Here is a 16,138-nt window from a genome sequence, read left to right as displayed (position 1 = left end):
CTGGCTTCCTTGTGCTTGCCAGGGAAACACTGGCAGAAATGAATTTGCCTGAAAGTTTTTCCGTGTAAGAAACACCACAGAAAAACCTACAGGAGAAACTGCATGCTAGGTATATCAATTAAGAGCACTGGAGCCTGGGTTCAGGCCTTGGGTTAGAAGGGACATTTAAAGATAATCTAGTCCAACCCCTTGCTGTGAGCAGGGACAATTTCACCTCAATCTGGCTACTCAGAGCCCCATCCAAACTTGAATGTTCCCAGGGATGAGGCGTCTACCACCAGCCCAACTTCAGTCAAAAAATCTAAAGTAAAGCCAGCAGAAATATGGTGAGAAATCATAATTATGCATCCCGATTTGGCGTGGTATTCCTGTGTCTATTGGAGGCAGTGGATCAGGCTGTGTCTGCACTAATGGTATCATGAAGGGTGAAAACAAATTCATTTTGGCATAGATGACTTGTGCAGGTGTTCTAACTTTCTTTTCCTGGTCAGCTCCACATTTTAAGGGTTAATCCCTTTCAATTTAACTGTTCTGCATGTGGAAATGCAGATCTCTGGTTGCAAAAGAGGCTGTAATTAAAATAAAAAAAAAAAAAAAAAGAGAGAGATATGTTACATTAATTAAATATTATTAAGAAGATGCTGACCCTACTGCAATAAAGGGCATTTAGCCATTGAGGTGGATGAAATTAGGATTTTAGCCAAGGATACTCAGGAAAAGTTTAAAATCTTTGAGTGTTTAAAATTTTGGGGGGTCCAAAGTAGCACAGTAGGTGATCAACACAAGCACATGAAATAGAGCAGCACCCAGCAGAGCATCTCTCAGCCGGACGTGCTGGCTGTGTGTTCACACCCGAGGAGGTTAATATGGAGCTGGGGTTTTCCCTGGGGAAAAGGGCACTGGGGTTTTTTTCTGGCTCAGGAAGTGGAGATGGGCATGTGGGTGTGTGTCCCCCCCAAAATGACCACTTCCCCAAAAGCTGGAACGCTCACCCAAACTAACCCCATGTGGCGCCTTGGCCGGCCGCGGCATGTGCTGGTGGAGTGTGGCTCTCCAAAAGGTCTCGTCTCCCCGCCAACTCCACCCCTTTCTGCCGTCAGAGAGGAGACCATAACCACCGTGGTGAAGAGCCCAAGACAAAGGGGAAGGGTTTCTCCTGGACGTTCTCCTTCAGGTCATTCTCCTTCCCGCTCCCCACGGGCGGAGCCGGTGTCGGAGCCGGTTTATGTCTCCAAGATCAGGCAGCCTGTCCACAGACACGACCAGGAGACAGCACCAAAGTCTGCTGCTGTTCCCAGGCTTTATGTCACAGAACACGAGGACACGCAAGGGGCAGCGGCGAGAGACGTTGTCGTGGAGAGCACAGCGGAAGAGAAAAAGCCCAAGTGGGTCGAAGTGGAAGAAATAATTGAATTCAAGGTGAAAAAGTCACCAAAGCCCACAAGGAAAAGAGGTTCTTCCCCAGCAAAACAAGAAAAAGATGACTCAGGGGTGTTAACGTTCACTTTTCCCAGCTCAAGGCCGAAGCACTCCCCAGAAGATGATCCAAACACAAACAATTCCAACAATAAATTGGTGGAACAGTCAAAATCTCTGCCGAATGAGGGCCTCTCTGAAACTGACATCCAACCTCTGGTGTATACGACCGAGCAGGAAGGACCTCAAGTCAGCAGCGAAGAGAGAAACTCCCCGTGTGGGTCTGAGCAATTAGGAAGTGATTCATTTATGGATTACGGACCTGAAGGAAAGGGCTGCCCACAGGAGCCACGTGCTGACTGTGGGTCAGACACTGCCTCCCCTCTGCTTGCCTGCGGGGGTGAGCCTTTGGTCTTCAGTTTTGGGACAGCTGCTGGAGACCAACAGGAAGTTCTGTTCTCCCCGGCGAGTCCAGAGGATAATGAGGGGGTCGGTGAAGTGCACGTGTCTTGGCCTGTTGGAGAGGAGGTACCCAAAGTAATACAGGACATCCTGCCCGAGGAGGACAACGTCATTGTGGATGAGCCAGAGGAGCTACACACAGATGACATCAGCACCCGGGACCGCAAGATTTTAACCCACAACGGCAAACTCTTGACTCTGGAGGACCTGGAGGATTACGTCCCTCAAGAAGGCGAGACCTACAGGTGTGAGGATCAGAAGCACACGGCGGAGAAGCCCTGCGAGATCTCCGTGCTGCAGACAGAGATCAACGAGCCGACCATCGGGAAGCCGGTGCTGCTGAACCTGGTCAGGCCCGTGGTGCCCGAGCCCAGGCAGAGGTTCTTCAGCCAGTACGAGGAGCACGTCCCCAGGGGCGTGTTCGTGTCGGCCTCTCGGGTGACCGGCGTGCAGTCCGTGGGCCCCTCCAACATCTCCTTCCACGTGAGCGATTCCCGCGCGGCTCCTCCCGGGCCCTCCTTCACGGTGAAGCCCTCCTTCTGCACCGAGGTCCAGCGCTCAGCGGACAACGGGCAGTCCAGCTTTAAAACTGAAGTTTCCACCAGAACCCTCAGTTATGGGACTGTTGGCGAGCCTGTCACCTTGCACATCAGCACAGAAGACCTCTCCCAGAGCTGAGCAGACACAAGCATAATTTTTAACACCAAAGAAAGCAGCTTTATTAAAAAAAAAAGAAAAATAATCAAAATTGTTGTAGGGGAGGGGAATTGGTGGCAAAGATTGCGAGGTAACAAGTACAAGGGAATACCTTAGAGGGAAATGTATTTAAATATGATGTGTCAAGCTTTTCCAGTCTTAAAGGGAACAGTCTGTCAGAACAGTTTGTAACTTTAAAAGCTTTGATCTAGGTGAACATGTATCATTCCATAGTGGAGCAGTGATGGGAGGTTTAGGAAAAGCCTGATTCTTCTACCTATGACAGAAATAAAGATGAAGAAGTGTGTTTTTTGTCCATGAACTTAGTAATTGTTTCACGTGTCAGTTTATGGTGTGGCAAGGAGGTGAAAGTATCTAAGCTTTTCAGCATCCTTCAGTAGCCCAGGACAGGGGTTGTCTCCTGTCACCGTGTGGGCCCAAAGGTCATGAAGCTTCACTCTGCTTTGACTCTGCTCTACACTTGTGACACCAATTAGCTCTACCAAAATTTCTTCATAAACCTTTCAACACACACAGTCTGGGTGTATTATTTTAACCGTCTGCCATATAATGAGATATACGGGAAATATTACACATACCAGGGATCCAAATTGGGTTGAAATCCCAGTTTGACTCTAGTCAGTGGTGAGAGTCCCACTGTTGTGAGGAAGCAAGACTTTTGTTGTTCTCTTCTGCTTTAAGTGAAAAAGACTATCTTTTCTAAATTACGGATATTTTAAAATCCACTTCCTAGTTGTCTGATAATGTAGGTTTCATTATTCTGCATTCTAGTGTGGTGGATTTATAAACCATATCTTTTGAAATATAATTTAGTTAACATGCACTGAAAGTTTAAAGTGCTGCACAAAATAATTGCTGCATCTGCAGTCAAACATTAACAAATACAAAGAACGACAAATGTGGTCTTCAAAGGACCACAGATGTGGTCTTTGCCAATAAATATGACTGGATGAGTATTTCTTCTCCTGAACATGCCAGTGGTGAAACATTCCTGCTAACAGATTGATGCATGATGTCCTTTATATGTGATAAGAGGAATTTTACCACTGGGCTATGGCAAAGTAGCAGGAGCACAGATTGAAAAATAAATAAATAAAGATAAAAAAGAGCTTTACCATAAATATTCAGTTGAAACATAGATCTGTTCCAAATGTATTGGGCTGCCAGTTGCAAATGCATCGTATTACTGTAACCAGGAAGGTTGAGATGCCTCGAGGAGGAACTGACTGTGGAGTTCCTCTGGAGCTTTGCAGTGGGAATGCTGCGTGAGGGAAAGGCTGAGGTGCACTGAGCATAGCCCATCCCTGTTGGCTTCACCAAAAATGGATGTTGCCCAGACCTCCAACAAGCTGCTCTGAAAAGAGATGAGCTCCCAGGCCCAAATCTTGGTGCCAGCTGGAGCTCATTGATCTCAGCAGGATCCTGCACTGGGGCCCTCTCTGGTGACAGAGATGTGGGGTGAGAAGTCCCCACACCCTGTCCCAGCTGAGCCCTGTAGAAATGTTCAGTAGAAACTGTTTTCATTTATGGTTTAGGGAAACCAGAAATGCTCAGGCACAGCTGAATTTCTAAGAAGCATGAGGAGAGAGGGGGGAGGAGTGAGTTTCTGCCTTGGGAATGAATGGATGAGGCAGGCTCAGTGTTTCCCAGCCAGGCAATATCAAGGAGCTCGTTCTGGAGGCTTGGGGCAATATTCCTGCCAACAGGGACTGAATTCACAAAAGGTGCTTGTAGAAAAGTTGTTTTTTTTTTTTCCTTCTGCAGCTGCACCTTGTGCTGACTAAAATGAACATATTGATTTCACAGCCTTTCACTTTCAACATCCACTCAGGATGTCGCGTGCACTACCTTCATGATATAGGATGCTTTTCCAGTGGTGAAGGAAATCAAGCTTCCTTTATGGTACTATCCCATTTTTTATAACATCTCCTTGGTTTATACTGTTTGTTTTATAATGGAACAATATGATGGATATATATATTGTTTTTCATATATTGCACTGTACATTGGAAAGTAACAGACACACAACAGGGAAATGCTTTCAAAACTAAAAATACTTCTTTTATTTTGAGCCTGATTCTGATCACAGTTATTCCAGTATCAATCTAGAATAATTCCACAGAAGGAAGTGGATTTGATTCAGATTTACGATGATACTGCTGAGAAAAGTATTTGCCCTGTGACAGACTTCAAAAAATTTAATATTCAAACCAAAGATAATGAGGATGTGTAAAGGAATGTGGAGGTTTCCTCCTGTTGTGGTCGACACTCAGGTTTTTCTAAAGAAGCTCTAAGGCTGCACTTCAGATGGTCATAGAAGAGATAATTATACTTTGATTCATTAGCTCAAAGCAATTAACATCTGTTTACATTTTCTTTTGAAATTTAAGCAAAAGAGAAAAGTTGAAGGGAATTTTTAAAATTCTATGCAGGGCTCTTTTCAAAAAGTGAAAGGTTTATTAGAACTTCATTGCATATACTTTCAAAATATTTTCCTAGAGGTTAAAAATTATGCTTGTAAGTGATTAAACTGTGTAGATAACTAATGAGATGTGTGGGGATTTATTTCCTGTAGATGAAAAGATACAGCTGTATGAAAGATTTTAATACAGTGAATGTTTTACTGAAATTCCTGGAGGTAAATGGGTATTAATAAAGTGGAAACTTCAGTTTGCTTGAGATACAAAAAAGAAAAAAAAAAACAGCCACACACACAAAAAAAGTCAAGTGCAAGATATGCTGTTAGATGCTGAGTTTAAATCAATAAATGTCTTGCATCAGCTGTCACTGAACTCGTTGGGTTTCTGTTCTTTGTTACAGCACTTGATATTCCATCAGCTCATCGTCTTCTCCCGCTGACTTCAGCAGGAGCTGGGTTGCAATCCAAGAATATTAATGCAGTTGGGCTTTGGCTCCTTTTTTAAGGACAGTTTCTGGAGTGTTGAAGTGAAAAAAACCTGATTTTAGGGATATTTACAACTCAGGAATCTTGAATGATTCACATCCTCTTGGGTCCTTCTCTGAGACCAAACTTCTGAGCTTCAAAATATGTGCCAGTCTTGAGTTCCTGGGGATGGGCTGAAGTTGTGGGGTGGAAAGGTTCAAGGTTGAGGTTTCAGAGCTGGGAAAGAGGTTGTCCATCACAGGGTGTCATCACTGTGGTGTTTGTTAGTTCTATAGTTCTATGTATCCTGGGGGATATTAAAGTTCCTCAGCCTGAATCAGTGTCCAAAAGAAGGAAGTGATTTATTTTCCCTTAGGCAGGGGGGAAATAGGTGGTATTGGAGCACCGGAGAGACCAGTGATTGTATATAACCTCCACATCTATGTCTTTACACCTGTGAATATATTTCATGTTGAGTGTTTCATGCCTTTCCAATCCTTTCACTCACTGGCAGCTGCCCAGTTCACAGGACAGCACCAGCTGGCAGAAAACACAGCAGGAACACTGGAGAATCCAGGTATTTCTCTAGGGAAATATTTAATGTCTTCCAGCCAGCCCAGTGTGGATGAACAGTGATGGGATATCATGTGAGCAAATCTTGCTTTTTTCCATCAACAAATTTAGGAAAGAAATATTTGGTCACCATCATGATCATTGAAAAGAAAATCAAGTGAGATGTCTTCATCCACACATAGCCTTCAACTTTGTTTTCTCAGGTCTATCATGGGAATTGACTTTCTTGAGGCCAGAAAAGGAGCAGAATCAAAACCCATACTGGACATGCTCATTAAATTCAATGACATTAAACAAGTCAGAGCTGTTTATTCCAAACACTCTTGTTTTTTTTTTCTCAAACCATGTGATAATTTGAGTTTTCTCTCTTGCTTGGTGAGCAATTACATCATGAACGTGATCATTGTCCTAATCTGACTTGCATTTTCCCTGTCTTCATGATTACATGGGGGCTTGCCTAGGTACCATCCATCCCTCTGTTGTGCCTCTTCAGGATTTTTGGGAGATTTATCTGGCAGGAGATTGGGTGAGATGAGCTCCTGCAGTCTGTGATCCCATCCCAGCCTTCTACATCCAAACCCATCATAAATATTTACATACTGTGAACTAGGACAAACCACACCACCCTAGAGCAAGGAGTGGCTTTTCTGCCAGACGTTGATGAAAAAGAACAGCCCTCCCTTTGTTCCCCTGCCCTTCTCCTGAGTCACTGATGAGGCTGGTCCCTGTTCCTGTTCCCTCCCTATGGGATAACGTCTTCCTTGCACATAGGGTCTGTATCAGTGCAATGGGTTCATGTCATTGGTCTTATCCAGTGGCTGGATCTTCCCCCAGAGGGTGCTGGCACTGCCCAGACTCCCCAGGGAATGGGCACAGCCCCAAAGCTGCCAGAGCTCCAGGAGTGTTTGGATAACAGCCCCAGGAACAGGGTGGGATTGTTGGGTGACTGTGCAGGGCCAGGAGCTGGACTGGATGATCCCTGTGGATCCCTTCCCGTTGAGGATATTCTGTGATTAATAAAGGTATTTTTGACAGACCAACCAATGTCGGGTTGAGTTTGGAGATGGATCCTTTGTTCCATGATCTGGGAACAAACCAGGTGTTCCCATAGTGTCCCCAGTGTCCCCAGCCTGCTGAGATACAACTTTCCAAAGCATTTTGTGCCAACCATCTTATTTTAACTCTCAGCTATATATCCTCTTGCTGGAATTAAGCATTTCCTCATCAACTCTCTTCTCTAGGAGGGGAAAATGATACGGTTTCAGATTTCCTTGGGTTGGATGGTGCTAGTGTTTTCTTTTTAGCCCTTAAGAGAGAAAAGCTGTTGTTCTTGTCTGTAGGAATGACTTCCCCCCAGTCAGAGACGGAGACTTCTGTGCAGGCCTCGCTCCAGCGCGCTGATAAGGAGATCAAGACAGCCCTGAAAAAACTCATGGACTCAGCATCACTGCTGGTGACTCTCCCCCCGGGCATGCGAGCAGATGGTGGCTTTGGCCTTGGCCCTCCTGGGCCTGTTCCTTCAGAGCACTCAGGGGCAGCAGCCGGGCCCTTCGTGGTAGTTCATGAAGCCAGTACCCAAACCCAGGCTGCTGGAGACCATGGTAGGTTTGGCATGAAGGTGGGAGATGTCCCCCGGGAGTTGAGAGACAGAGAAATATTGAACGTGCCAGTAATGATGTTTTTAACCTCATTTTTCATTGTGTCATTGCATTTTTAGCAGATGAAGATTAAGAGAGGGCGTTCAGACCCAAAGAAACATGGGGGGTGGGTTGGGGTTAGCTTGGATCTAAGTTTGGGGCAGATCTTTCTGGAAGCAGGAGGTGTTTGAAAACCGTGTCTGAAACAGTTTGTTTCATCACCTGCCCAAAATTAAAGAATAGGGGATTTTTTCCACCTTTGGGCTTTTCCCCTGGTCTTGCTTCAAGTACTTTTGGGGGAGAAGGTGGGGTGAGATCTCCCCTTTACATTCAGAGAAGTCATTTGGGTTTTGATTTGGTGGGGTGGGTAAGGGTGGTTGCTTTTACTTTATTATTTGCTGTAAACAAGCTGGAAATGTCTTTAATATCCTGGACCAACTGTCACAGACTCTCCAGGGGATTGGGTGCCTCAAGTCCACCTGCATTTCACTGCCCCTGGAGCCTGAGGAGACTCCCTGCAGCTTCTGTGTGACTAAACCCAACTGTGTGTGTGGCTGTGTCTTGCCAGGAGAACAACTCCTTTGTCTTTCTGTTGCTTTTAGAAAATCATGGATGAATGACAACCCTTCCACTCTTCCTCTGCTTCTGCCATAACAACTTGTCTAAGCTGTCTCTGTCAAGTCAGAATAACTGTTCTCCACCACTGTTAACTTAAAGGACAATGCCAAGTACCCTTCAGGCCTTGAACTCCAAATAATTCCTTAAAAAATAAATATTCTTACTTAAAACAGCAAGAATAAAAGCTGTTCATGGAATCAGACCCAAAATAATAGCATAAAAAATGTCAGGGCTTTAAAACCTTTTTTTCTTTCTAGTAGGAGATCATCTTTGGAAATAATCCTCTGGTAGAGGCAGATGAATCAAAAATCTTAAGTAAAATATCACCTAGCAGATTATTTCCTCAGTCACTGCTAAAGAGAAAATAAAATAATGAATGAGATGGTTTGGAAAGTCTTTCATCTGAGCAAAACTAAACATGTCATGGGAATTATTTTAATCAGATGGACACTTAACATCTCTCTCTATGATCACATGCCTTAAATAAAAAGGAGTAAATATTTCAATAGTGCTGGTGATAGGAAAGCACAATCTCATAACCCGGGATCTTTGATCCAGTAATGCCTTGAATAACCAATTTCTCCACCCCAATGGAGTTGTTTTATGTGATTTCTAGGAACAGCTGCTCTTTCCCAAAATCAGCCAGCACCAAACATCCCTAGAGCGCTCCCTAAAATATTCCTACCTGGTGGGTAGAAGACTACTCTGTATTTAACCTTCTCTCCTTAAATGAAAAAGGAGGTGCACTTTACCCTACAGTATAATTCCAATGGTCAGTATCAAAAGACAACCAGGTACTTTTGGAATGTGAGATCAAACCAGGTTTTGAAGCTATATCTGATAAAATAAAGAATAATAAAAGAAGAAAAATAACTGAAATGGCCATCTTTTGGTTTCATCAAGCCCCAGATGCCAAACCCTGTTCTGGTGTAACTTAGAGCTGTGCAAGGATATTTTTCAGTGGAGACTCAGCAATGCTGATGCTAAAACATCACCAGGTCCTCTGTAAGAGGCCATATTCCCTCCACATCAATCATATCCTCTGCCAGGACCTGCTTTGACCACCAGTTCACATTGATGTGAGCTCACTCATGTCCCTGATGATCACAGCAGTGAGTCAGGAACTGTTCCAATGCAAAGCTGAATGGAAGAATTCCTGTGGACAAAGCTAATTCTGGGCTTCCCTGGAATGCATTTCAGTGTTGGACTTGGCTGGGTTGATGGCTGGACTTGTTTTTAAAGGTCTCTTTCAACCTGGATGATTCTGTGATTCCATGACTTCCTCTCAGCCAAGAGCTGGAACTCAAACACAGTTAAATTATCTCTTATAAAGGCTTGTGTGAACCCACACTATCCTTCCAGCTGATATACTTCCTGTATTTCCCTGTCTTTGCCACCTTTGTCCGTGTGTGTTTCCTGACAGAACAGTCAGGTGAGCCCAGTCAGCCAAGTGCCACCACTCTGCTGTTGTCCAACCCCTTTACTTCATGTGCTCTTTGCAAAAGTGCCAAATTCTCCTCTAACCTTCAGTGGCTGCACCCAGCTGAGGTGAGCTGGACTCAGTTCTGGCACGAGGCACACCAGAGATGGCTTCAAAGGTGGGTGTGGCCTCGTGGGTGGCATGTCTAACTTGCCCAATTTCTGCTGCCAGCCAAAGCACAGAGGCAGGTTCCAGCTGAAGAACCAGGGGTGCCAAAGCCCAGCCCTGCTCCTTCCCGGGAAGAGGAGGCTGCTGGAGGTGCAAGCGCTCGGGAACGCACTGTTCCCATCGACAGGTAAGTACCCACCTCCATATATCCAGGTAATACATGTGGATTTATGAATGTGGCAGAGTATGGTGCAAGAAAAGAAAGTCCCCTGTGGTGGACCTGAACAGTTTCTTGTAGGTTTGTCATTATTTTCAGAATCCTGGTGACAATGCTTTGTCAAAGAAGGGTAAAAAAAGTCAGAGAGAAATTAATCCCGCACCCCCAAACCAAAATTCTTCCTGTATTAATTTTAAGCAAATAACTCTTTGTCTGCTGGTTAAACAGATCAATGGCAGGGTGTAACCCTGCACATCCTGTATGTGTCTATGCCACGATCTTTCCTCTTGGGTTTCTTGACAGAACATCACCAGATGCAGGGGCAGGAGGCTGGTACAGGAGAGAAGGAGACGTGGTCGTGCACAGTGAAGTTTATATCGAAACCACAGAAAGAACTCGTGTGTATAAGACTGAGGAGAAGACTCCAACAAGTAAGACCAAACCCTGTTTCCCCTTCCCAATCCCATGATTGTCACTGTCTTCTCTTTTGGTAACAACTCCTGACTGTTGTTTTGTTTTTTAATATTCCAATTTTTTGAGTGAGAACTGTTTATTAAACAAAAAGTAATAGGGAAGTGTGAAGTAAGAAGCCTAAAAGTAATGCCAGCCTGAAGAACCCCAAATATATTGCTGTTGTACCTCTTGATTTGACTTTAAACTAGTTACATCCTGAATGGCCTGAACTATAAAACCCATTGAGTAACTCCACCCCTGTCAGCACACTGGGAAAGAAGTTCCAGTGCTCTGCATGCAACAAATGCTCTTTTCTCACCAGGTCCTCCCTACATGCAAGTGACAATAGAGGATGTGCAGGTGAACTCTGGGGAACGTGCCAAATTCCAGGCAGTCATTGAAGGAACCCCTCAGCCCACAGTTTTGTGGTTTAAGGTGAGTGCAGACTCTTCTCTGGCTGAGAGGGGGGATCATGGGAGGGACTGGAGTTCACTGTTCCACAGGGAATTTTGTCTGCTCTTTCCTCCCACGCCTCTCACACTGACTCTGGATGGTGTCTGTAGGGTTTGTGGAACCAGCTGTTCTCACTGAGCCACCACCTGTGCATCCCACCCTGGGCTGTCACGGTGTCACCCTGGATCCTTTTGCAGAGAGGACAACCAAAATGGTTTTGGGGACCAAAAAGAGCAGGAAGAGAAATTGTTTCCACCTGAGTGCCACTGAGATGTGTGCTGCAGTTTGGGGGCAGGAACGGGATTGAGTGGGTTTTACCCCAATTGTCAGTGTGACTTCTAGGCTCTGTATCTTTCCTGCAACTAGTAAATTAGTAATTAGTAAAATCAGTGTGACTAAGGACAATGAATATCCCATAGAAAGGAGAGAAATTATTTATTATTCCTTAGAATATTGTTGTCATATCTTGCTAGAGTTTGCCTTCCAAGCTGAAGAGCCCAAATCTGCTGTCAATCCTCATCTGGAAACTCTGGGTGCTGATGATGTTCCAAATAGTACCACACCATGGGCAAACAAAGCATTTATCAAATGATGCTTTGTGTCTTATCCTTTGTTTCTTCCCTAATAATTTCTAGTATCTGGTACCTTTTAGCTCCCACCAAGCTCTGAGCTGGTGCTGCTGTAGAGTGATTTATTCTAACTTAAATTTTTGTTAAAGTTTAAAGTTTAAAAGCTCAGAAACAGAGATTTTATGCAGGAAAACAGGATTGCATCGCTTCATATTTGTGGTATTATATACAGATATGTACATATTGTACTATATATTTTTATCTTGCATTTTACTGTCAAAGGGACTGTTTGCAAATGCTCACAATCTGCTCTGCGTCACACACACTCCATCCTTCCCCTTTCTTCATAGCATTTATGAATATACAGAATCACAGAACCATTAAGGTTGGAAAGACCACCAAGATCACTGAATCCAACCTCTGACAGAACACCACCTTGCCAACCAGACCCACATCCAGTAGTTTCTTGAACACTTCCAGGGATGGTGACTCCACCACTCCCCTGGGCAGCATTTTCTCCGTGAGTTTTGCTCACGTAAATAGTGTGTGGTGTAGCTCTGCTCCTGTATCTCACCTCTTGAAGAGAGGAAACATCTGTTTCCATCTCGGCTTTTCCAGTGCCAAAATGTCATTTCCTTCCCTCAGGGCACCTCACTGCTGATGGACAGCGACAGGGTCCATCAGGGGAAGGAAGGAACAACGTATTTCTTAGTCGTGGACAATGCTGCCTTGGAAGACGGTGGTGTTTATACCTGCGTTGCCAAAAATGCTGGAGGGGAGGTTTTATGCAAAGCAGAGCTCGTCGTACATGAAGGTAAAGACACCTGCTCACCTGTGAGGGCAATGCCATTTTCTCACCTGTGAGGGCAATGTCACCTTGTCACCTGTGATGGCAATTCCACCCTCTCACCTGTGAGGGCAATGTCACCTTGTCACCTGTGAGGGCAATGTCACCTTGTCACCTGTGAGGGCAATTCCACCTTCTCACCTGTGAGGGCAATGTCACCCTCTCACCTGTGAGGGCAATGTCACCTTGTCACCTGTGATGGCAATGTCACCTTCTCAACCTGTGTGGGCAATTCCACCTTCTCACCTGTGAGGGCAATGTCACCTTCTCACCTGTGATGGCAATGCCACCTTCTCACCTGTGAGGGCAATGTCACCCTCTCACCTGTGAGGGCAATGTCACCTTGTCACCTGTGAGGGCAATGTCACCCTCTCACCTGTGAGGGCAATGTCACCTTGTCACCTGTGAGGGCAATGTCACCCTCTCACCTGTGAGGTCAATGTCACCCTCTCACCTGTGAGGGCAATGTCACCCTCTCAGCTGTGAGGGCAATGCCACCCTCTCAGCTGCAGGAGTTGTTTCCACTGCCATAGCAATGTGTAATTTGTTGCACTCATGTTCTGGTACCTGTATGGAATCTGTTCTGTGTAGTATTTATATATGGCCAGTATGGCAGGATCCAGGATAAAAGCAAATCACAAAATCCCAAAATGGTTTGGGTTGGAAAGAACCTTAAAGATCCTTTAATTCCAACCCCCTGCCATGGGCAGGAATACCTTCTACTATCCCAGGTTCCTCCAAACCCCATCCAACCCAGCCCTGAACACTTCTAGGGATGGGGAAACCACTTCTCTGGGCAGCCCCAAAGTTCATTTTGACACATTCTGTTATCAAACATCTCCACTTAATTCTCCATACAAGTTTAGAAGACCCCTCTAATTTTTCCTGCCTTAAATTATCCTGTAATAACTTTGCACACTATTGCATTATTTACCCTTATGTTTTTCTTCATTTCCAAAGCTAAGAAAGACCAAGAAGGAAAGAAAGTGGCCACCAGGAGAAAGCTCCACTCCCATTATGAGGTTAAGCAGGAGATTGGAAGGTAAATTAATTTTCCAACTCTACAGCATCACTGCCAGGGAATATCTCACTGCCCATCTGAGCTGCTGAGGCAGAGGTGGGTCCTGAAAAGCCTGAAAAAGGTGGAAGGGAGAAGTGGGAGGTCACTCCAAGGTGTGCTGGGGCAGTTCCAACCAGAAGAAACATCCAAAGGCTCACAGAGGAGTGCCTGGATGTGGCTTCTTGCTGACAGGAGCATCCCAAGCCCATCACATCGGGTCTGTCCAAGGGATCCAAGAGCTTTTGCCAGCATGAGCCTGCATCATCTGCAACAGCTTTTCCCTTGATGGGAACACATTGCTTCCCTTTGGAGACAGCCAGGAGAGGGCAACAGCACCTCACACACAGCAAAATGAGCTTCTTGTGCTGCAGAAACACCTAGCAGCAGAGAGCTGTCAAAGGCCATGGTGTGGGAAAATCTCTGCCCAGGTCTGATCAGGGCTTGTTCTCCCATTCCTGCACAGGGGCTGCTTCAGCTTTGTGAAACGGGTGGTGCACAAGGGGAACAGGGTGTCCTGTGCTGCCAAGTTCATCCCTCTGCGGAGCAAAACCAAGTCTCGAGCTCATCAAGAGAGGGATATTCTTGCCTCTCTGTCCCACGACAGAATTACCAGGCTCCTGGATGAGTTTGAGACACGAAAAACACTGATCTTGATTCTGGAGTTGTATCCTTTTTTTGTGCAGTTGACTGAAGAGGCTGGGAAGTACTGGGTAGAGCTCATTTATTAAATATCTAAGCAATTAATATTTTTTTTGTTGTTTTTTTTTTTTCCTGAGAGAAAAGGAAACACAGAATCCTTCTCTGCACTGCAGGATAGCATTGCTCTGTGAGAGCTCCACTGCAATCCTCAGCTTCAGCTGAGAAAAATCAGACTTGTATATACAAGTGTGAGTGAATTGTTAAGCACCCAAATTATTTTCTGAAACATCTGGAAGTTATGAGTTCTGTTTCCATGAGATGCAGTCTGGGTGAGCATGAGGGAAATGCAGAACAGAAACCCCAAAATCAACAGGCAGATTTTAGCAGAACTGATACCAGATTTAGAGCAGCCCAGTTCTGCAAGGACTCTGTGGCAGCAGAGACTTTCATGGTGATCCCACTGCCTGAGATCACCTCATGAATTCTGCTTTTGGCTGGATGGAGGTGGTTCCAAATAAGTCAAAATAAGCTTTTCCATGTGGTTCTGTTGTCCCTTAATGCCACTGTCAGATGCTCCAGTGAAGAGCTCCTGGACCGCTTATTCAAGAAGAATGTGGTCACTGAAGCTGAGGTAATTTCTCATTTGAAAGCTGAGCTGGTTCTTTCTGCATTTTCCTTTTGGAATATGGAATATGAGCCAGTGATATCTATCAAAGCAGAATCACCCTTTACAGTGTGTTCCTATCAACTTCCATTGATAGCTGGGTTTCTTTGGAGAGTAATACAAACATCCAGGGGGTTTGACCACCAGCACTGCATTCAGCCAAAAAAAAAAAGGTTTTATTTACTCTATTGTTGTAATTTCTTTTCTATCTGTCATCTGGAGCTCCTAGCTCCACTTACTTAATACCACTTTATCCTCTTGTAACTGTATTCTATCTAGTCCCTCTCTGTCTTTAAAAGAAAAGCTGAAATTATGGTTTCTAAGGGATTTTTTTTCACATCCTTGGTGCTAAAATTTCAAAATGTTTCACATCTCACATCTAATAGCCAGGTGTCCAATATTTACTGGTAAAATCATTTTTTTTTTTTTAGAAATTCTCAGAGGGAAACATTATAGAATGGTTTGGATTGGGCGGGACCTTTAAAGATCAAATCTTGGTGAAATGAGCAACTCTCTACTTGCTCTCCCTCTTTAACAATTGTTTATTTATTAATTGCTTAATAACTGACTCATTTCTTAGGTCAAACTGTACATCAAGCAAATTTTGGAAGGAATCAAATACCTTCATGACAACAACATCCTTCATTTGGACATCAAGGTAATGAGCAATGGCTGGTCTGGCTTTTCCCGGGTTCTTGTTGGCCAGGGTTTGGGTGTTCTCTGAAACACAACTGAAAATACTCCCTGCCCTGCTCTCAAGAAATATTCCCCCATTTATTTTTTTTCCATTCAACAGCCACTGAACATCCTCATGGTTTATCCTGAGAGGGAAGACCTGAAGATCTGTGACTTTGGATTTGCCCAGAGGATCACACCCGTGGAGCCCCAGTACAGCAAATATGGCTCTCCGGAGTTTGTTGCCCCAGAAATTGTTTCCCAGTCACCAGTGTCAAAAGCAACTGATATCTGGTAATCTCTCATTTCCCCAGAAAGCTTTTCCAGGCCCTCAATGGCCTGAATTTCCATTAGCTGATAATTAGTAAATGAAGCAGTGATAATAACACAGGAAACTGAAAGCAAGCCCTGACAATCCAAAAGCCATCAAGGCTCTTTAAAGCTCCTTCTGTCTAATGTTTTTCAGCCATAATTGAACTCTGACTGCTAATTAATGAGAGGAGCATCTTCGAGGAGATGATCTCTACTCCAGGCAGCAACTAGAGGGAATGATCCTAAAGGGCTCTCTAGAAAAGGCAAACAAAGTTAAAAAAAATAAGTATTTTGAGTCTTTTTGTCTATCCATGATTTAAAAATGAAGGATTGCTTGAGAACAATTTTAAAAAA

At 44.6% G+C, this 16,138-nt stretch overlaps 1 protein-coding gene across 1 annotated transcript in view; it reads left to right on the top strand.

Moving 5' to 3' along the window:
- Window positions 1–16,138, top strand: part of OBSCN (obscurin, cytoskeletal calmodulin and titin-interacting RhoGEF) — a 181,241-nt gene that overhangs the window by 147,764 nt on the left and 17,339 nt on the right. Inside the window, 10 exon segments of the mRNA XM_088064601.1 lie at window positions 7,393–7,653; window positions 9,959–10,082; window positions 10,416–10,543; window positions 10,888–11,000; window positions 12,233–12,401; window positions 13,395–13,476; window positions 13,958–14,158; window positions 14,704–14,764; window positions 15,378–15,455; window positions 15,594–15,766. Of these exon segments, the coding sequence (XP_087920727.1) occupies window positions 7,393–7,653; window positions 9,959–10,082; window positions 10,416–10,543; window positions 10,888–11,000; window positions 12,233–12,401; window positions 13,395–13,476; window positions 13,958–14,158; window positions 14,704–14,764; window positions 15,378–15,455; window positions 15,594–15,766 (1,390 nt within the window).

Source organism: Pseudopodoces humilis, chromosome 1 (assembly GCF_049639895.1).
Source record: "Pseudopodoces humilis isolate 2021_Gansu_Grassland_sample_001 chromosome 1, ASM4963989v1, whole genome shotgun sequence".
In the NCBI taxonomy this organism is placed as follows: Eukaryota; Metazoa; Chordata; class Aves; order Passeriformes; family Paridae; genus Pseudopodoces; species Pseudopodoces humilis.
The sequence above is the reverse complement of the archived record's forward strand: the minus strand, read 5'-3'. Positions and strand labels throughout refer to the sequence as shown.